Source organism: Melopsittacus undulatus, chromosome 4 (genome assembly GCF_012275295.1).
Source record: "Melopsittacus undulatus isolate bMelUnd1 chromosome 4, bMelUnd1.mat.Z, whole genome shotgun sequence".
In the NCBI taxonomy this organism is placed as follows: Eukaryota; Metazoa; Chordata; class Aves; order Psittaciformes; family Psittaculidae; genus Melopsittacus; species Melopsittacus undulatus.
In genome coordinates this window covers 18,719,975-18,743,168 of record NC_047530.1, presented here as the reverse complement: position 1 = coordinate 18,743,168, position 23,194 = coordinate 18,719,975, and the positions used below count along the sequence as shown (strand labels likewise).

The 23,194-nt window shown below is 40.8% G+C and overlaps 1 protein-coding gene across 1 annotated transcript in view; it reads left to right on the top strand.

The window, feature by feature from the left end:
- Positions 1 to 23,194, top strand: part of KCNH5 (potassium voltage-gated channel subfamily H member 5) — a 158,049-nt gene that overhangs the window by 119,065 nt on the left and 15,790 nt on the right. The window contains exon 10 of the mRNA XM_034062113.1: positions 7,986 to 8,182. Within this exon, the coding sequence (XP_033918004.1) occupies positions 7,986 to 8,182 (197 nt within the window). The remainder of the gene's footprint in view (positions 1 to 7,985; positions 8,183 to 23,194) is intronic.

The window sequence follows — 23,194 nt, the reverse complement described above, 5'->3', positions numbered from 1 at the left end:
GCAGGTGTCTGAAGGTGAGCTCAGGGAGGAGAGAAACCTCCTGTGGAGCAGAAGGGCAAAAGCTCACTTGATCTTGATTTTCAGTGTGAATACAGACCATGAAAGCAGGCCTTCATGATCCTTCTGGCTTTTGGGGGGTTAAGCAGGAGGTGTCAGAAAAGTTACCACAGGGATAACTGGCTTGTGGCAGCTAAGCATTCATAGTGACGTTGCTTTTTGATCCTTTGATGTTGGCTCTTCCTATCATTGTAAAGCAGAATTCACCAAGTGTTGGATTGTTCACCCACTAATAGGGAACGTGAGCTGGGATTAGACCGTCATGAGACAGGTTAGTTATACGCTTCTGATGATGTGTTGTTGCAATAGTAATCCTGCTCAATACAAGAGGAACCGCAGGTTCAGACCCCTGCTGTGTGCTGAGGAGCCACTGGCACAAGGCTCCCATCTGCGGGCTTACGACTGAACACCTCTAGGTCAGAATCCTGCCTAGATGTAGCGATACTGCAGTGCCGCCGGTGCCTCGGTGGGCTCATGATAGCGGCTGCTGGAGATTGACCCAGGAAATGACAGTCTGGCTCAGAACATAGGGGAAGGAAAACTCCTCTCTTCAAACCCAGGCTGATGGAGCTCATCCAGCCTTGTATGGTCTGCCATCTAAGAGAAGGACACTCTTACACAACCTACGACCTGCGGACTTTGCTATCACTGTCCTAGCTCACTAGACCATGGCAGTTAAACCTCAGGTGTAAAGAGTGCAGCCGGTTCTACGCAAGCTGTGCCTCACCTAAAAAATCCCCTGCGCAGGCTGGAAGGGCTTGGCTCTCGCTTGTCGGTATGGATGGGTGAGGGTCGAACCGGTAGGTGACAAGGTGCATGGGTAGCAGCAGATCCAACCTTGCATGCAGGCAGACCAGCACATGGGTAACTCAAGATTACTCAGGAGATGACAGCCCTGGTTGGACACTCCATGATTGCCCAAGCACCCTTTTCAAACCAATTTTGAGTATTCCACTTGACCTTGGTCATCACACTTGTAGTAAGCATGGTTAAAGCCTTTCCCAAAATCTTCACTCGTGAAGCCTAGCCATCAATTATTTGCCTTGCTTAAAGACAGAGAGAAGGAGAAGAGGAGAAGGTGTGTTCTTTTTTTTTTTTTTGTTAACCCTGCTCACCTGCCAATGGAAATTTTGGTATATTCTTAGAAGTAGAATATCCTCAAAAAGTGAATCAGGTAGGGACACCAACATATGTGCATCTTCCATCACTTACATTAGTGCTTCTGTCCAGAGTGCAGGGTTTTGTATTTCCTCAGGACCCAACATTAAACATTCCATAGTGTTACTGCTTCTTCCCCTTGCCCATCTTGCCTTATCACATTCTGGTCTGTAACAGCCAAAGTGAGTTGGCACATCCAGCCTCCCTGCCTGCCGAGACAGTGTCCTCAGGAGACTTGGCATCCCATCCAGGTTCTTTCTGCATCTCTGCTGTGGAGACAACCGTCCTTTTGTTCAGCAGCAGTTTTCCTGGCTCAATGGCCCCAGCTTTAGTGTTTCAAAAGCAGGTGAAACCCAGTGATTGACAGGGCAACTTGCAGCACTGTGACGTTTTATTCTCCCCTGATTTGTTTTTGTTCTCACTGGTGCATAATTAAATGCCCAGCTGCTGTAGTAATCAGCATTACAGAAATCAGTACATTGAGAGAATGAATCCAACTGGAGCTCTGCAGTTTATACGTCTCATTAATGGAGATACCCAGTTGCTCCATTACATTTCCCTCATTAGTTGTCTCCATCTCTCGAGGACAGTCTTCCACCTTTTGCAGGTACTTACTGCTGCTGTAGCAGAGAGTGCACCACATGAAGAGGTGGTGTGATAGGGTGCTGCTTAGCTGGAGAAAACAAGACCCAGTCATTTTAACATAACTCCTCTGCAGTTGCCAGGATAATGGAGAAGAGCAAACAGTCTTGTCTCTAATTATCAAAAATCTCCTAGCAGGTGAGGTGACCCTAAGAAAACACATCAGTAATTTTCCACCATCTCAAGCAGGAGTAAACAATATATCTGCCACTGCTCTGCCTGTGGGAGGTGTTACCAGCAGAGAAGCCTCAGGAAGGACCAGAGATTTTACATCCCTCAGGCTAACGAAATGAGGCATCTGCTAGCAGAGGGCACCTAACAGTTCATCCTGCTGCAATTAACCTGAATTTGCTCCTGGCAAGGAGTTTTGTGTAAGTGGCAATGCCAAACAAGTGTCTCTGGAAGCTACTTTTCAGCTCCCATTATTTTGCACAGCTGACTGCGTAAGTTGTACTGTAATTTAAACCAGGCAGATTGATTAAGAAGGTTTAAAGAAGTCATTTTGCCAGCAGAAAATAATGACCTACCACATTCAACTGTTGATTGTAGGAATTGATCAAAAATATTGCTCAGACTGCATAGCGATAAAAATATATCGAGCAGTGAAATCCTAGTGGAGGCTGAATTAATTCAGTTTTGATAGTGAAGCCAGAATGAATGTATATTTAATAGCTCATTTTCAGCCACACTCAGGGTCCTGATCCTGTATGTATTCTATTAAGTTGTATTTGCCTTTATGCATGTTAATTCTCAGCATGTTCTGTATATACTCCCAGAGGAATCTGTTTATTGGATTTTTTTTTGTCTTTTAGTAAGCCAGAGTTTCACTTCTTAAAGGTCTGGGAAGGGGATATTATGCAGTATCAGAGGAGTTAAGGAAAGCAAGTGTGCAAGTGGCTTGCCTTGAATTTGGTATGACAGCTGAAAACTGGGATGAGTCTTTTTCTACCCTTAAATTTACATGTGTTTGGAGGTCAAAATATTAAGTCTCCTACCAAATCACACAGCGGAAAGCTCTATAGAGGCTGAGCAAGTAAGAGCATCCATTTAGATGAGCAGGAGATGCAGGTGCTCAATAGTTGTAATTTGGTGTCTGGGATCCAGGCATCAACACTTCGACTTTCCTTGGTGTTATGCAGCCAGTCATGTGCTTTGTGCAGGACAAGCATGACCCAGTGTGATGCACTTTCTGACATAAAAAACTGCCTGTCAATGCAATTACATCTCATAGTATTAGTAATTAATTCTGTGACTTTAATTAGTTTAGTTGGAGCTTGGGTTTCTTCTCAGGTGGAATGAAGGGGGCAGAATTTGCCCATGTCATATCACCGCTTGATATTTACACTGAACTTTTTTTTATTTTATTTTTTATGTGATGTAAACCGAGGCAGACTAGTTGTGAGAGTTTCCTCAGATTAATAATGTGCACCCAGTAGCAATTTATGGAACAGCTTATGTCCTATTTCATTTATGGAAAAAGTCCTTTTTGTTCCAATGAGTTGAAGCTCTAAAATAACTAAAAGTGAAATGATTCATAAAGCAAAAGGTTGGGGTTTGTTGTTTCTTTTCAGGTATCAGCATTGCAAAAATTAATGTTACACACGTTAGTTTTTTGAGTGTTGAATCTCAAAGTATTTTGCAAAATATTTGAAGAATTACTGATCTGTGAACCAACGTGATGTGATGCTCTGTGCTATGCAGAAATTCTTGTGCCTTTCAATAAGTAGTATCTTGCAGGTCTGACTTGGCATACATAGTACCACATAACATTTAGTCCTACAGATGCTTGTTCAAAAGCATTATTAGTTCTCACTGACAGAGTTGAAGGGAAAGTTCAATTTTTCACATTATTTTGTAAATTTAAAATATTTTTGTCTCTATCTGCATGCTAGTTAATTATAATAAGAAGCATCAGTCTTAATTTAGTGCCAGCTGGTGTGTTAGAGATGTGATCTGCAGCCTTCAATGTCAGAAAGATTCCTTTCACTGAACCGAAATGTTTTTGAATTAGACCTGCACGCTTCACTGCCAAACACAGGGACTCAGAAGTCTTGGCAGTGACAGAAAACTTATTTTAAAATCATGTGATATGTTTCTTTTAAATCAGACTAACAATTAGAGGCAGTTTGATTTGCTGTATAAGATTTGAAGATGGTGGGACTGGTCAAGCTTTCAAGTATATTTCCTCAGTCAGGAAGAATAGAAACTTATTTCTGTATAAAATCAAATTGGAGATATTCTGGGCTTCCAGAAAAAAAAATTAAGTACTAGGACACCTACACTAAAACTGAGGGTGATGAGGCAGAATATCTGTATAGACCATTTAATCTTCTTGCAGTGGTCCTGAATGCTGGAAGAAAGGTACATTTCTTTTGTGTTTTTAGGCACAGATGGGGAAGGTTGTCCTGTGTTAAATAATGCAAAGCACCTTTGCTAGCACGTGACTGCACAGCACAGAAAAACACCGTGTCACCTTAAGAAGTCTTGGTCCCTTTTATGTGTTTTTCTTCATTGCTTCTTTTCCACCAGGAATTTATTGTTTCGTTGCCTTCCCAAATTTTCTTCCAAAGGCCCCATCAACTTCTCATGTCTACTAGGGTATTTCTCATCTGGGGAAGGATAAATTTTTCTTTTGTATAGATATACAAGGGTTATGAAACACTGTTCAAGAAGTCTTTCTAAATGCAAGGACTTTTTCCTTTGCAAGGTCTTGAGGAGTTTCATAAGACCCTTCAGATTTTTTCTGCTTGAACAGCCCGTGTGTGAGCTGCTGTCTCACAGATTGGCAAGTCAGTGTATGGTGCAAGGCTGTGGAGAGCACCCTTCCCCCCAGTTTTGTGTGGGAGAGTTATTGTACCATGAAAGATAGTGTATAGAAATATCTATTATATAGTTATATATTATATGTACATATTATAGTCCATATTTTATATACAGTCACATGGACATAATATGCCAGCAAATTTTTGTCCGTACCTAGAATGATACCAGTGTAGTTATTTTAGCAAAAATTATGCCTGTCACCAACACCTTGCACATGTCCTCCTGGTTTCTGTGGTTCTTTCATTCCCAAATCCCTACACCCATGTTCCTGTCAGCTTTAATATAGCAGTATCCAAATCCTCCCCTTCCCTTTCCTCATTCCAAGTGCAAAAGTTATGCAAGCAGTTCCCACTCCAATTCAGTGTTCTTTTTTGCAGCGATGCTTTGGTAACAGTGAGAGCAGGGGCAGGAGGACTTCCCATAGCTTCACATCCATTCAGGAGGAGTATTAAGACTGCTCAGAACAGTGCAGATTTGGGAGGTAATATACTGAGGCCTCAAGAAATCTCTAGAGAAAGGCTTTGAAAAGTCTGCAGGCTACATCAGTCCCAACGACCTTTGTATTCCCAGCCCAGCACTGAGCTTATCCTGGTGGTGTGTATATGTTGTGCTAGCGTACAACATATACATGCCTCTGAGTAGCTGGTATTTCAGACCTACCAGTTAAATTTTCAGTTGCAACTCTGAAAGTTGTTTGGTTGTTTTCATTTCTTTGCACTGTGTAAAATTATACTTGAATGAATAATTACCACTCTCTACTTAGTGAACTACAGTTAATAGGGACAAAGTATAGCACATTAATCTCTGTATTTATGAGAAAAAAGATGTGTTTTGGAGAATCTGATTGGTTTTGTTTTCTTTCAGTACATTTATTGGTATATTTATAACAGGGAAATGAGACTTGGAAGTGTGTGTGGGAAATGTCAGATTCAAGAACCCTTAAACCCTTCCAAAATACCCTGCTTTCTGAAGAGAATAAACCACAATGTAAGAGTCACTTATAGTTTCACCATTCAAATCCATCAACTGATGGCTCATGGAGGAGTGGATAGGTTCAGTCCGTCATGTCTCAGCCTTTCTGAGAGACCCAGTGCAGTTGCCTGCCTCACCGAAGGCAATGAGAAGATTTTCTCAAGTGTATGAATGGTGATTTAATTTATCCCTGGTGTGGGTACACATACTGTAGTGAACCATCATGCAGAGTTTCAGAGCAAATACGCACTGCTTTCAACTTCTTGGCTTAGATTAACTATGTATTACCATAAATTTGAGAAGAAAACAAGTATTTTGCTGACATTTCAGTGGGAATATTGTAATAGTCCCTCCTATTGAAGTGTGTCTTTTAAACTGCACTCTGCAGCCACTGAAAGTGAGATTCAACTCAGTCCTGTGTCCACCTCAGAGAGCAAATCCATTAAGCAGTTTTGTGCATTTCAGAAATAGTCTGTTTCCTATAAATTATGTAAGTGTGCTGAGTATGTCTGCAAACCAGGCTTTGAACTGTGGGTATAGACAAGGACAATTAACTGCAATGGGTAATTTCAAAATAGTACATTGGATAAATGTTATGTTACTAGGAAATGCTCTGTGATGAGTAGAGTATTTCAAAGCAGGTTGCTTTAAAAATTATATCAGCTGTATTATGTGTACTAGTTAATTTTAGTTATATCAAAACATCTAGAATTTAAAGCTGTTCAATGAGAATGCAGTTATAATCTTTCTAAGAGATGATTCTGCTATATAGAGTTCTATTAGAAAATAAAATCAAGGAAATTAAATTAAAGACTCACACTTTTCATTTTACTCTGCATGAGGAATGTGAGATATGCTCTACTGGATACAATACCTAAACAGAAACAGAAGTAGAGAAATATATCTGACCCCCAAAAGTAATAAGGTTGGGTAAATTGTTACTCTGGTCTGTGTTCCCAAAACAGAGTTGAGTGAAATGTTGCATTAAAAGAGGAAATGCTAAAATATATTACTTTTTTTTTATCCCCAAATCACCAAGAAGCTGCTTGAGGTACCTGAAATCAATATCAATACCACCACTGACTGATTGATTTTAGTTTCTTTTTAATAAGTGCTAAAACAAAGAGCTTGGATAACATTGGGGTCTGAAAAAAAAAAAACCATGAAAAAAAAACAAACCAAAATCTTTGTACCATGGCTTCTGCTTCCAGATTTGAGGTGTTGACCACAAATGGCACACTATGGCTCTTGCTCAGCCCATGGCTGATAAGCAGCTGGGGAGCCAAAGGCAGCTTTTTGATGCTTCAATGTGCTTTCTGTTGCTGCCACAACTACTCCTCAGAGCAACTGTAGCATCCCAACCTAAAAGCGTTAACTCCAGTCTGCAGCCATGCTGGTGTTATGGTTAGGTCAGGAGTATGATTTTCAACCTGATATCCTGATCTTCCAGCTTGTCCTGCTTCAGTGTCTAGTGTGGCTCTCTGTGGATTCCTTGCAGATGAAAGGAAACTGGGGTATGTTTGAGCATATTTCATGCACTTTCATCCCTTGGAGTTCTGTCTGTGGGATGGGACTACAGCTAGTCTTCAGTCCTCAAAATATGCATCAGCTGTTCTGCTTCACTGCCTACCAATGCAGAAGTATCCTTCAGGTGTAATTTTCACATCTGGTTGAAGTTATTTATATGCGCAGGTGTCTAAGGTGTCAAACCCTGTCTTAGCAAACATTGAATTACAGACTAAAGTGTAAGCCTCTACTTAAGTGGATATGCTTGGGTTTAGAACTAGATGTCTGGATATGTTTAGGTTCTAGAGCTGATTATTTAGAGGTTAAATGTCTCAGGAAGGTTTCATATTTCAATTATGGGATCCTTGGGGCTCTGGAAACTGGCTCCTGCACCACACTGCAAAGCCGTGGTGATGTGGGAACCTTGATGTCACAGGCTTTTGGAAAGAGCAGGGCTCCTAAGTCGCTTAAGAGGGGACCCTCAGAAATATTGTATCACCTGAACATCAGTTAAGTACTTATATTCAGGAGCCTTTGAAAAATCCATTGCCTGCATCTTCAGCTACAAGGAGATCTTTACAATCTGGCTTTTATGTGTTGTGACACTTCACAGAGCAATCTATAAATACCATTAAAACCTGGAGCTACTGTAAGGATACCCAAGTACCTTGGATACTTTGAAAAGATTTATCCTTATTAGTTTTCACAGTTGGGAGCTTATTTTAGAATGATTGGAGGCATAAGACAGTTTGGGAAGAAATAATTTGTGTGCTAACAAACACTGCATAAGCATTAACTTTTAACAAATTTGTCCTGCTGATTTTCAGGTAAAGGCGATGTGTTTGGTGATATCTTCTGGAAAGAAACCAGTCTGGCCCATGCGTGTGCCAATGTACGGGCTCTGACATACTGCGATTTACATATTATTAAACGAGAAGCCTTGCTTAAAGTGTTGGACTTTTATACTGCTTTTGCAAACTCATTCTCAAGGAATCTCACTCTCACCTGCAATTTGAGGAAACGGGTAAGGCAATCGTTCTTGTTTTCCCCTTTCTCTCTCCAAGGCATTGCATGCTTTTGCAGACTGCTTGCAGTGTTTAACAACCCCTAATTTACTCTCAATGTTTTCAGGTCGTTGCAGATTAACTGGTCGCTCAGTAAATCTTGTCACTGTTTGCTAATGATGGCTCTATAAAAATTACCTGTAGATTTGCAGCTCTGAAAAGCAGTCCTAGCAGGCTAACTCATGAATTACATTTCCTTTTCTTCACAGTTCTGTTTTTTTTGGTTTTTTTTTTTGTTTTTTTTTTTGCTTTTATTTACCCATTGCATGATGTATAAAGTTTTATTTTATAGTCTGATAGAATACAGGTTCTGGATTCCTCAGAGGTGGGGTTTAGTCTCTTACCTGCTATGATATGGGCCAGAGGACAGTCTGATGGATCTGCATGGCATAGACCAACTAAGAGAAATTTATTTAAGTTAAATAAATGAAATGTACTCTGCCAAAATATTGTATTAATACCTACTTCTCTCACTTGCATAGTTTAAAATTTTAATATGGCAAGGTTAATAAAGCTTGGTAGCAATTTTACATTCAAAGCTCACTCCTTAAACCCTCCTGCTCATTTTATAATCAATCAGCAATGCTCACTATCCATTAATCCTTTCAAAGAAAACTCCATCTAAAACTGAATTAGCTGTAAGGACATATCTTTAAAACAGGGTAAGGGATTCTTTAATTCACATTGCAGCTGCAAAATTCGATATTTATGATTTTTTTTAAGATTGATGAGGGTTATATAAATTTCATTTGCATAGAGAAATCTCATAACAATGATTTATAGATTATGGAGCATTAACTGTGATCCTCTAGCTGCTGAAAGGCATTTTCCTGCAGCTGTACCTTGGGCATCTCACCTGATAATGTACCTCAGTACAGTAGTAAGGCTACCTCAGTGTTTCACAAGACAATTTCAACTTCTGCAGCAAGAGGAGTTCAGGACAACTAGAATTTTACTTTTTTGAGTCTAGTTTCTCTCTAGGCATGAGAACATCTTACAAATGCTCCTTTCAATTTTTAGTGGATTCATTGTGCTCCTTAACGCATAAAGCGTGGCACAAAATAACCATGGCAAAATGTACAGGGAAGGGGATTAGGATTCTCCTCTGCCTGTGCCAGAGCCCAAAGAGCTGAATTATGATAAGGTTTGGTTCCAGCTTGTCATCTTACCTCTGACTTGAAGGTTAATCCTGCTTCAGACCTGAAGAAGGGCTCTGGGGCTTGAAAACTGGTTTATGGTTTCTAGCTTATCATTTCTTTGTTAAGAAGATGTCCTCTAAGCCTTGACTTCAGTGTCTCCAACTTTGCCATCTCACCTACCTGTGATGTGCCATAAACTACAGACCCAAGATGACAATTCTGCTCAGGCATTGCTGATGGTGATTTCATGGGACAAGATAATGCCACATGTGTTGTGTCAAAATGTACTCTTTGCTTCTTAAAACAGAGAACCTGTCATTTTAGCTAGCTTCCTGGCACTCCTGTCCCCCTGTTAGCTGTGGCAAGGTTGCATACAGCAAGAACATGTACATATCTTCTCCAACAGAGCAATGTGCTGGAGTTCAGTTCTATAGTCTGTGGATGCAAATTGGGGAATAGACTACTGGCTGGATTTTTATTGTTTTTCCTCTCTCTTATGCACCTTTTTAAAGAAAAATGTTTCCCCTTCATGGCCCTGGTTTAAGCAGTCCACCCAGGTGGAAACTCTCATGGAGTTCAGGTCCTCAGTACAGATACCTTCTGTCTAGCTCAGTGTTACGTATATGGGCTTTGTCATGGGGGTAGTGACTCAAAGCGAATAGGAACAGCACTTCTAAATAAATGTTAGATTTTGTGGAATGAAAGGAAATGTTGGTCAGGAGCATGTGGGGGTGTTACATGAGAATGGATGGAGGGTGAAAGGTCACTCCAATGTGGTACATGCATGGTAGATTTCATTTCACAAAAAGTTGTGTGATAATGTCCAAGGTAGTCACCTGTCACCTGTATAACATGTGAAGAATGTTTTTTCCAGAAAGCAATCACCTGGCCCCTCTTCACTGCCCAGTCTGGGATGGGCAAACCATCCCTTTTCTGTTGACTTTTGAGAGACTGCATGATCACTATGATTCTATGATCACTAACATGGGTACATCAGATGAACCCACCTATGATGTCTCTTACAGTTTTACTCAAGAACTATTTTGGGAGGAGTCTTACTTGTAATACTGCAGTAAGATACAGTAAGAAGTACTGCATCTCTAGTATTGAGCCAGAGCCTGCTTTGCGAAAACTCTGTGTATTATTCCTACATAGATTCACAGATTCATAGATTCATGCTACATTCAACACCAGGAACACAATCTAAGTCCTGTTACATAAAATTATTCAGGGTATTGTTTCAAAACTTGTATCTGCTGAAAGTATATGTGATTTCCTTCAAGGCACAGAAGAGTTCAGTGTAGAGTTCATCTATTATGAAAAGTAGTGCTTTTCAGGAGAGTTTCATCAAGCAAACAGAAAACAGTTGTTCAGGCGGGGAGACTGGGCTGACAGAGCTACACTGTACTACAGCAGTTTGGGCTGGAGTCATGTAATCTAGATAGAAAGAAAGTTGCTGTCTCCTTTAACTGATTACAGTAGAAATATATTTAGCACTTTTCCCAAGTAGTTATCCCTTGTAATGTTTGACATTTAATTAGACAAGAATACCCTACTTGCAGTTCTGTATTTGAGAAAATGGCTGCTCTCACTGTCAAAAATAATGGACAGAATTGTTCTTCCTCAGGTCTGCTCTTCAAAATACATGTACATGTATGTAGGTGCACACACACACGTGATTTTGCTACACTGTCCCTCACCCAGCACTTAAATGTGGTCCACAGACTGCAAAGCAATTTAGACATTCAGAAGGCTAATAAATTAATAATAGTACTGAGTACAAAAGGTTAGTTCCACATGACAGGGAAGAGAAAGCCTCAGTGAAGTGGGAAAATAATATTTTCTCACTCGCAAATAATATTTAGAAGCTTGACATGTTGAATGACCTACTTAAGGCATCTGCTCAGCATGGTATTATCAGCTCTGGATTTTTGTTGTCTTTTTTGTGTTAGATAGCTCAGCCATCACACTGCATTTATGAGCCCATAAAGTGAGCGTGCCTGCCTGCTTTTCAGCCTGCAGTCATCTCTCCTGCCCTGGGTGGTGAAGTGACTTTCAATCTGTAATTGCAAAGTATTGCAGCATATCATGTTTCGTGCTCTGAAATCTTTATGGCACATCTAATGTCTCTAATACATACTCCAAGGCAGAAACAGCACTCTGAACTTTGTTTTTTTCCAAACAGGGAAAACAGTTAATCTGGGAAGATATTCTTTAAAATCATAATGAGATTACATAGCTGCCTCTGAGGACTGGAAGTTATAAAGTAGTGTCTGGGATGTGTCTTCAAAGAGTTAATGATTGTCTTCTGATGTTGGAAGGGAATATTAATAATGTCTCATTCATTAAGTGCCTTTCAAGATTTCAAACATCTGGAGGAGGGCCTCTCTGCAAGCTTGAGCCATGCAGCTTGGCCTGAGCAGGAGAGCCAAGGCAAATCTCTAGGAAGCTCAAAACTGTATAAATAAATGCATGTTTTATTGATGGTCAAAATTCAAGAAGGAAGATCTACATCAAGATACCAAATACATTCCCACAGGAAACAGGTGGTTTAGGTGCAATAGCTAGACCAACACAGTCTGTCCAGGTGCAGAAAAAAATTGAAATGCAATTTTGGCCCTCCTTAAATCACAGCTAAAATTCTCCTGGTTTTAAGTAAAGCAAAAATTTCCCCCGCAACTTTTAAGGTACACAGTCACATACTGCTCTTTTCCACCATGAACAAAATGAGCTGCGTTAAAGAAATGAGTTAGGAGCAGCCAGGGAAGAGGACAATCGTCCATATAGGACCTCTGGTGCACTTGCTCCTGGAAAGTGTGCTGTGGAATGAGCCAAGGAGAACTGAGGAAGGCAGTGAAATACCATCTGGAGAGGCTCAGTTCTTTTTCCCTGTGATGCTCTTAAAGCCAGGGACAACACTGTGAGCAACTAATGTTATCTAATATCTCCAGAACACTGTGAATCTCTGAGGCTTTTTAGTGGGTGAGTCCATCAGACTGTCTTAACACGTTCTTTTTTCTTTCTATTTCAGATTAGAATAATTTCTTTTTAAATTGGCTTTCTGTTTTTTTGCTTGAGGTTAGAAGAAATCACATTTGGTTTCTTGACTGAATCACTGATCATTTCTATGTCACATAGTTTCTAGAAAAGCTTTATTTTAATTTGAATTCTGCATTCATGTCTCCCAAAAGTGAAAGTTGTACCAAGGTTCACTTAGGACCCCCCTTCTTTTTCATTTTTAAGACTCTCCGGATGGTGTGCTATATTAGCAAGTGTCCTGATGCAGAAGCATTGTCAGAGGCAGAAAGCATTGCTCTGCATATTGCCCCTTGCTCCTGAAGGTTGCACATGTTCTATCGGACCTGTGGATTTTTGCAGGTTTGGAGCTCTGAAAACTATTCACAATTACAGCAGCTTAATTCAGAGCTTTTTTCTCTTTGCCAGCTGGTGCTCACACTCAGTACTCACCAGTTGTTGGGAGTGACTTGCTTGCATAGAAATGGATCAGAGCATTGTCCCTGGGTAACTCTGGCAAACAGAAAGCTGTCGGGTAACTCTGGAGCAGGACATGCTGAGCGCCTCCTCTGCCCAGTGGTCCATCTACACTAGCAGGTCTGTCATCCATTTTCACATTTTTCAGTCTATTGTTGGGAACTTTCTCCATGTGGGACAGCGATGATGCAAAAGCTATTGGGGAAAAACAAACTTTTCCATCATTAATGAAGAGAAGCAGAGGAGAAAAGCATGGCGCTTAGGGAGCTGCTGTGCTAATAATGTAGATCAGCTGGTGAGGGCTTCAGTGGGGTCTTGGACTTGTGTCCTGTGATAAGGAATTGTGCTTGCCCCCAGGCTGATGCTCAGTCCTCATCTGTCTCTCACTCCTGGTACTTTCTTTTTGCACGTGCAGCTTATTCATCTTCTGGTTTGAGCTAGTGGCAAAGGTCAAGCCCCTGGAAGGGCAGATACAACAGATCAATTTCTATTATGGCTCATATGGCCAGCAGGCTTTTGGCATGACTTAATCCAGAATTTGTTTATAACTCAATGGCTTGCTCAAGCCTATTGAAATTAATTTGTTAAACTTCTTGTTGGCAATGTAGATGGCATGTTTCCTTTCCCTGTCTGTATCTTTTCAAGGTCTCAAAGCATCTGCAGGCTCATACACCCTGCTGCCTCCTGATCCTAGCTAAGCAAGGGTACACAGAGGGGTTCCCCAGCCAGGCCTGCTGACACCCCTCTTCACTTCTCCAGGGCAAAAACAGACTGACGTTAGTCACAGCCCACAGCTGTGCTGCCCATGACATAATATTTGGGTGTTTACATCTCTTGCTTGATTACTACAATAATAGGCAATTATCCAGTGGCTGTGGCAAAGGACACCCTTCTCAGTTGTGTAAGCCAGAGGTCTCACCACTTCCTGCTCAGTCCTTCCTTATGTGTAACTCCAACAATAATATAATGCACCTTTAACCTCCTTTTTCTTTTTTTTTTCTTTTTCAAGCAATAAGTTCAGATTGATTTGGGCATAAAGGGGAATTTATCTCCTCATGCTCTGTCTGTAGAGCTCAGAGGCTAGCTTTGGTTTTTATTTCACCAAGTTTTTTTCTATGCCTATATGTGAGACAGGCAAGATTGTTTTAACCTTATTTCAGGGTGTTCCTGCCCCTTCCTGCCCCTCTCTGGTCTTTAGTTATATGATTTTTTTCCTTCTTTTATATGAAGATGTTGTCCCAGAAAATGAAGTCTTACAGCTGTAATTTAGTAGCAAGTTTAGTATGATTACAGAACAAATAAGTTATACCCTCAAAAATCAATTTGGTTTTGTTTTGTTCACATCTTAGCAAACTCTGCAGCCTCCATTATGCTTGAAGAAGCTTCCACTTAAGAAAATTCTTTGCATTTTTCTTTTACTGTTCAGCTTCATTGCATTCACAGCTATTTCCAGATATGTTAATATTCCATTGCAGTGTTTCCTAAAGGACTATTTCACTGATTTAGATCTAGTACCGTCTCTGATGGTGTCTAGACCTGTATGTTGAATGTGCATAGGTCAGAAGAGTCAGCTTCAAACATTCAAACAGTGTGACCTCTTCCAAACTGCCGGTCAGCGGTGGTACCTTCCTGGTCAGGGCCCAGGAATTTCTGAAGAAATTGCTAATGCGTCTGGGCCACACACATGTGGGGAATTTATCAGTATGGAGAATGGAGCAATTCCTTGTGTAGCTGTAGGTATGTGGTCAGACAGCCCAGCACAGTCCATGCTACACTTTCTGCCATTGAGAGACACATGCAATTCTTTCTGGGTGAAGATTACAGATCTGAGCCTTGAGTTTATTTCTGCAACTCTCCCTCCCCTCTCCTGTTCCCCTAAGCAGTTCCTTGTATCTTTGCTGTTCTTCAGGAATATGGGGATTTGAATTTAAGGCAGTCAAAGCATAGAAGTTAGTCCTTGGAGGACCGTGCATGACTTTGCTAGGTAGAAGAGCAGCATAAAAATTCAGAGAAAGCTGCAGCAGCATTAACTTCACCTCTCTGTGCCTCTTCCAGACAGCATGGGACAGCTATCTGAGCAGAGCAATTGCTGTAAAAGCTGTCAGTAGCTTTGCATTTTCAAGGTTCACATAGCTGTGAGCCTGACTCTTTCCTGCATACCTCACTCTCTTGCCTCCCCTTTTTGACAGTTCATATCTCCCTTACAGTGGTCTCTTCTGAGCACCTTTCAGGCCATACATATTGTAGGAAATCAGGAGTACAGGATGAATTGAAGCTCTGAACTCCCCCCCTGGGGCAGAGAGGGAGCATAGCGGATTTCTGTCATTCAACAAGCACAGTGTGCTTGGCTGTGACCGTGTTTGTGGATGAGTGCAGAAATGGTGTTAAACCTGAAATCTCTTGAATACATCCAGAAGACAGCAACAAAGCTGGTGAAAAGGCTGGGTGGAATGTTCTATGAGGAGCTGCTATGGACTTTGGGGTTTTCTAGTTTGAAGAAAAGGAGGAACAGGGGTGACCTCATTGCTCTCTACAGCTTCCTGAGCAGTGGAAGTAGAGACGGAGATGCTGATCTCCCTGGCATCCAGTGATAGCACACATGGGAATTGTTCAAAGCTGTGCCAACGGAAGTTTAGACTGGACATTAGGAAGCATTTCTTTACCAAAAGGGTGGTAAAATACTGAAACCTTCCTAGAGGGGTGGTTGACTTCCCAAGCCTGTCAGTGTTTAACAGTCATTTGGACAATGCTCTTAATAAGATGCTTTAACTTTTTATCAGCCCTGAACTGGTCAGGTAGTTGGTCTAGGTGATCACTGTATGTACTTTCCAACTGAAATATCCTCTCCCCTGCCCTCCTCTCCTTGCCACCTTAAAGGCTTGGGTATCATAGTAAGTCTTTAAATACTTAACTGAAAATCAGGGCACTGTATTTCCCCTTGGGTTTCTGAGAGGCCTGGAGAGATATGGATTCATGGCAGTCTGGATTAATACATTTTGCCTTTAGACTGCAGGTAGGTATAAATGTTAGCCAGTGCACTGTCATCTTTAATGGTGTTTCAGAGCCACATTAATCTCTCAGGATACCAGCAAGCTCTTGTTCTATTCTGAATATAATTTATAAATTAAGTACGTTCTTCAGAAATTCTGACTGGGCTTCTGTAGGAGCAAGAGGCAAAGCACCACCAACTCTGTCAAAAGTATGACTGAGCACAGTTCTAATAACCAGAGGTAGACTTACTCTTGGGTTTGGATGTGAAGCTTCCCTATATAAATCTAAATCAGAAGGACATTTGATCTTGTTTACCATACTGCTTGTTTTTGTTGAGAAATGCTGGGCAGTTTATCATACTTTTCATTCAAGGATCTTTGAACACAATGGTATGCCTGCAGAAGAAAATTGTCTGCTGATGAGATGCTTTTTGCACACAGAGGTTCAACAGCTGTTATAAAAGGCACTCTACTGATTTATCCCAGTGAAAGGTATGAGCATCTCTTCTTCAGTCATCTGAGTGATTTTTTTGTATGTGGAAAGATCATCAAACAGGAAATATTAGGGATGGGTAGCATCCATAGGAAAACAAAAATATAAACTGGTTATGTTAGAGTGAAGAGCTAGATTAACTATTATTTGCTGTTGTGCTTTCTGTGAATTAATACCATTTTCTTCTTTAGAAGGTTCTCATAATTGAGAGACTTTCCTTAGCTGACTCAGCTTTCTGCAGGCTGTCTGCTAGTATCGATTCTGGGCAGCGTTGCTTGTACAGAACTTGAATGATTATTAAAAAATCAAAGGTTTATTATTTTTAATCTTGTAAATATTAAAATATAAACACTTTGTGTTCACCTCCCTTCATTGATTAAAATTGACGCTTTTAATTTCTTCCAGCTGCTAGGAAAGGGGAGGGAATGTGCATGATGCAGTGGGAAGCAACATTGACATTTTTATGTTGATTGCCAGTTTGAGGTTTTTATCATCAGCCTCCTCTGTGTTTTGATTATGTGATGAACATGGGCACTGGCAACTCAGCCAGCAGCAAACCCAAGTGGATCACCATCACTGTCTCAGAGCTTCCCTCATTGGCTGTTACATTGCCAGGCTTAGCTCTGCAGCAAGTTCCCTTTTGAGCAGGTGTCCTAAGAAAGCAGATCTCTCCATAGTTTTGTGTGACTCCTCTGGTACCTAATAAGCCATGAGAGTATTACAAATGCATTTGTGCTACTGCTGAAAGTCACCAATTTATTTTGTGATGCCCTCAATGTGCCTGGGAGCTGCCGCTGCTGCAGGTGGTTCCCTGCTTGTGAGCCACCTCCATTATGTACAGCTGTGCCTTATGCTGAGGTGACCAGCATCCTAACATGTAGGCTTTGCACAGAAAGCAGGGAAATATGTCTATTGTGTTCTCACATGCCTCCAAACAATTAGCCCAGAGCAATGGATTTCTATTTGCATGGGCTGCTGAGCCTAATTACTATGTAGATCTACAACCTTTTCAACATGATAACCACAGAAAAAGGGGGGGATGTTACAAAACAGACGATTAATTCCAAGTGCTCTGGTTGCTTCCATCATTGCTTTATGGAGCTGAATGCCTGAAGTTTTAGTAAAACAACACAGCATGACATGTAGGTATGAAAATTAGTTTCTACACCAGACTTCTCACTCCCCAAACCTTATTTCTGCAAGATGTGGAATGCCACTTGCAATGCATCCAAAGCCATGGCTGGAGAAAGAAAACTTCTTGCCTATTCATTGGAATAATATAAATGGATTCCCGTAGGCTTCACAGGGAGCAGATGGAGCTTTAGCATTTGCCCAAGTGAGAGATTTCTGTCTCTGCCCAAAATGGGATCCATTTTGACCAACGTAGAAGTGATCAGGAATGATTTCACAGCTGTTTTGCACTGTAGAGAGCACTAATTTTATTCTTGTCTCACCCTCTCTGAACAGGTTTTTGCCTTGGCTGCACAAAAAGGCTTTTCACCAGTTACACACTACAAGCCTGTAAAATGCTAAATAAAGCTCCCTGTGTAAGGTCTTTTTTTCTTTACAAGTATAAATCCATCAATCTACTGTTTTGCAGCATACGCTTCACAGATGCAATAATACCCAAATGTGCTAGTTCAGCATGTGGTAATCATTGCAGTCCTGCAAATCCTACATTTACCTTACTTTCAATTCTATTTTTGCCTGCTTTCTACAGCAAAGAAACAGTTCATGTAGGAAAGAATTAAATCACCCAAAATGTGCAAGAGAAACTTTGTGGGGAAGTTTGAACCAATCCCACTAGTTTTAGTTAAAAATAAAACCCAGCTTGTCACTTCCAACTTAATGATGGCTGATTGACTGTGCCTTTTTTAATTGTCAGTCAGTTGCTGTGATTAGCAAGCTGCCCCAGTTTAAGTCCCATGCAGAGGAAATCTGGAGAAGCAATTTTGAGAGTAGCTGATTTACATATATGCCAGAGGTGGCCAGAGCTGAATTCAGGAAGATTCAGGGAACCACCTGAAATAAGCTGAGTCCTCTCTTATTGCACTCCTGAGCAACTTGCATAAAGGCATAAAAATATTCCATGTATTTTTCTTCACATTTTTACTTCTCAGTTTTCACGGCACTTAGTCTTAGTTTCTTTCCCTTCCTAAAGACAACAAAAACATAATGTAGTTTTCAGATGTAAGGTACTGTTTAAAAAAGGAGCATAGTGTAAGCAGTCATAAAAGTCTCTCATTCTCTTGACTCCATTATTTAAACTGCCAGTGATCTTTTGATCTTTTGAGCTTAAAGTCCCTCACCTAAAAGACTGTTAGGTGAATTTTAGATTATTATTACTTCACAAAGCTATCTCAGCTGTCAAAAAGATTTTTTTCTATGGTACTTCCTATTTAACTATTTCCATCAGTCACTGTACATGCAGAACAGAAAGACTTAACACTTTGTACTCTGTGAGTACATATCTCTTTTGAAGACAATTCCTTGTGCTCTCTTTTCTATTATTGACACCACTCGTGTTACCACAGGAACAGGCTCTGGCTTTTTCTGAGAGACTAAAACACTTTGCACTCCTTAAAAATGTGAAAATGGGGACCTAAGCAACAACCAGATGAAAGCAGCAAAGAGCAGTGATTTCTAAGCAGGATATTTCTACTCATCAGCTGGAATGTAGCATTTTTATTAAGATTAGCTTTGCTTTTCCATTTTTGCCCATCACTTGCCCCTCAGTGCACAGACATCCCGTTTTCCTTCTCCATGTCCCTGACCGTATCTGCGCATCCTGGCAGCCCAGCAATTAATTTCTGTATTTAGCCTCACTATTTTCACCAATTCTGCCTTCCTCGACTACCTGGCATTGTAATGAACTTCTATCTCCATCATGTATCTAAGGCAAATCCATTTTTAAAAGGAACAGTTGTTGGTAGTTCAGAGCAGCTCAATTATGAATGACTCCCATCCTCCCAGGCTCTATTAGCCCTCCTGCTGGAAAAGGCTATAGTAGAAATGTAAATGGATTAAGTGAATCATGGATGTTTTTCATGTGTTATTAATTGATCCTGTTTCCATTTATTAAAGGACCTAGCCAATAACTTCAAGATGTTATACAAAAGTACGTGAAGAATAATTTACAAGTTCAATGCAGCCATGCATTAATAAACCAAACATGACTGATCCACATGAACCATCAGCCATAACTTAAAACTAAAACATTTGTCAGAAGGTTTGAACCAAGACACTGTGGGTCCATCAGTAATGTGTCCCAGACCAACTGTGCTCAAATTCAGTCCAACATGTCAGATAGCTGCTAATAGGGTAGATAAGGGCTCTGCTGGGACACAGATTGACTTTGCAAAATCCTGAAAAGCCTTCTTTAGCCTTGCTAGCCTTCTTGTGGACAGATGCACTTGCTCCATGGATCATGAGCCCTGCCCATTGGGTGAAACATCTGGCACAGCTGCACATCTGTAGGCATCCCCTAGCATGTGAGGTGTGTGCTGGACCCAGCTGAGAAGAGTCGACCTTCTACAAGTGCCTGGACAAAGCCTTCCTGTGAGAAGATAACTGAAGAACTGCTGTCTCATGTGGGAGGCTTAGGGTTGGCTGGATTTTTTTCAGACACTGGAAAAAAATCAAACCATGGAAAAGCAGAGAGGATGCTTTAGCCAAAGTCTCAGAGGTCAAAAGGACCTCTGGGAAGGAAACTCAGTGTCTGAGGTGAAAAGTAACAGAGACAGAAGTAGAGATCTGTACTACTTCTGCCTGATGCCTGTCTGCATGCTTTCAGCAGTGTTTATCCTGTACCAGTTGGTGTTTTTTATTGATTGTGGGTGCACAGGGAGTGGTAGAAAGCATGCAAACACTGTATAAACAGGGTGTAATGTAGTCACAAATGAAAAAATACAGAATCATCAATGTTATTGATTGCAAAGACCCATTTTTTTTGTGCAGTTACAGAGTTTTCTTACTAGCCCCAGGCAAGAAGAGAGAACAAATCAACTACACTGCCTCCATTTTTATATGAGGAGGTAATTTCTGATCACTTTTGAAGCCAGATTTGCTGAAGTATACAATACTGAGGATTACAAACTAATTTGTTTGAGTCTGGAGCAATGTGATAAGCTAAAGCTGCAAAAACAGCAGGCTCAGCCCCTAAGGAGCATCCTGTGTCATTGCCTAAATACATGGATACAAAAATAAAACAGTGTTGATGAGCTTTACAGAGATCCACATCTAGAAAAGAGGTGATAGCTGTGATACAGGTATTGATAGATACAAGATCATGAAAAATCACATGAAAACAACTGAAGGACTTTTCCCCCTAAAATAGACTAAATGCCTGGACACAATAGAATGATACCCACAACTAGGATATAGCCAGATCACTTGAATACTTCCCAGCAGAGCCTTAGCTTATTGCCATGAAAGTCCAGGGATTGATTTAGTGCAGTCAGCATGTAAATGGGAAGGAAATGGTTCTTCACCACACCATCTGTTTATCCCATCCCCATAATCCCACTGGTTAACTCTTTTGTGCTGTCTCTCCTCTTGCTGATACCATTCAGTAATAAATACAAAGCTCTGCAATGTCACCACTTGCTGAATTCCTCAGTCATATCTTCTAAGGTTAGAAAAAAACATCTAATAGTCCCATTGGGGACAGTCAGAGAACTTCATCCTCCCTAGGTGTTCGTCATGTAGACAACCTGCTGGCTTTGTCTGCGATAGTCTCTGATAGAACTGTCATTAGTAACTTCATTTCTGCACAAATAACCTTCAGGGAACAGCACACTCCTCACTGTGGTGAAGTTTCATGTGGCTGATGCAGTATTTCCATGCTGTTGTAAGCAGTTCACTAATTAGCAGATAGCTCTCTTCCATGCTTTTCTGGCTGTGGATGATTTTCCTTGACTTTGTGTCTCAGAAAGGAAGAGCTCTTCACTGCTGCAGGTTCAGGTACAAGGAAACATTGGCAACATCATTGAAATGGAGTCTTTGCTCTCTAAAAATTTTTCATAAATTTTTTCATGCCATAAATAGAAAGCCCTTCCTCTGCTGACAGCTAAAGATGACTCTGAAAAACTGAATTTCCTTCAATCTCTTGAGCTAAAGCACTCTCAGTGGTAGCTTTACCACTTTTGTCTACAGGGAGATACTTAGGTAAAAGTAGCACATCCTCTTCATAGTATATTTTTTCTTGACTGGATACTCTTCAGAATTTGCATGCTCATATCTTGGGTCTTTTTATTTTTTCCCTTCAAAGGGTTCCTCCCCACTGAAGCACTGGCTGTGTTCACATTAAAAACAATTACAGTATATTTCAACAGCCAACACTCCATACTCACACATTGCCAAGTGATAATGCTTAACTGGGAAAATTCTAGGTCTTGCTGGGTGAAATCTTTCTCTTGAGAATTCCAGGGATACTTGTTAAGGTTATTTCACAGAGCTTTCTACAGTTAAATGAAATAGACCTGTTGGTCTTTTTCTTGTTAAATTGGGATTTCCCAATGGTTTAACTGAGTTATTTCACATCTATTATGTAGTGGGCTGACCCTGTCTTTCAGTCTGTGAATGACCTACCAGAGTTGTTAGTCTTTCCTCAGTCTTGATTTCAACTTAAAAGAATTGCCAGGTCACACCACCAGTGGATTTTGGGCTGGTGTCTCTGAGCTGAGAAGCAAAGATGTGGGTTGCTGAACTGTCCCAGCTCATTCTCCCTTGCAGCATTCCTGTGCCTTCATTTGCAGGGCATCCTGTGGGGAAGATAAGCACAGGGATAGGTCCAACCATCATTTGAGCCTGGTTTTCATCCAAATGATCTGTAGAAAGAGAGTGAGCACTGGCAGCACTTCTCTTAATTTGGTTCAGGTGTGTTCAGTCTTCTCTGATATGGCAATAGATAGTATGTATGGGTCAAGAAGAAAAAGAAGTAACTCTGAGGTCGTTTTGGCACGGTTGGCTAGCTAAAAGAAGACCCATGGTAAAGTGTGAGCTTTGCCCTTGAAAACAGCAGAGCCAGATTAAAGCAGTTCTCAAATGAGCCTAATTTAATCCTCCCTTTCCAAGGGGGAACACCACTATGCTACAGCAGGGGTCCTTGTGCCTGTCTCTGTCATGTGGCATAGACATACCCACACCTTCAGCCCCTCAGAAATTTAAAAGGTTGGGTCCTTGACTGGGATCTAGAAGCAAACAGAAAACAAACACATGACTGCCCAGCCACCAGCCTAAATCTGCTCAATTTAGGAATACTACCATGTTTTTAAATTAGCTTGAATCTGGAGTCAGTGGCTGTCACCACCAGACTATTTTCCACTATTAGACCTGGTTCAGATGAGGAATGTCTGACAGTGACAGCACAGCATGTTTTACTGCTCTGTTTTATAATACAGAAAAACACAACAAGGTTTGATGTCTTGGCTCTTTGAGGTACAGAGGTTGCCCACTGTCCCTTTCATTTGTGTCTGTGGTTCACATGTTCTGTCGTTTAAAATCATTTGCTCATTTCTGATTCATCACTTCCAAACAAAACTGATGGTGGTCTACAATGCATGGCACTGGAAATGCATTGTTTTAATTGAAGCTCCTGTTTTAAAAGCTTTTCAATAAATTAACAAAACCTTGAAAATGATGAAGTGAACCGAGCAGCTGATAGCACATTCCATATAAAACCGAAGTTTCTGCAAGCCAGGTAGAATGGCCTCAATGTAAGAAGCAAGACTGATAGCAAGGGGTGTTGTCTTTTGTTAGATTAGTGGATATAGCTAGAAAAAAATCAACAAGCTTTCAGCTGCAAAACATTTATTCAGGTCTGAAGACTTCAGGTTAAATTTCAAGCACTTTATGGTC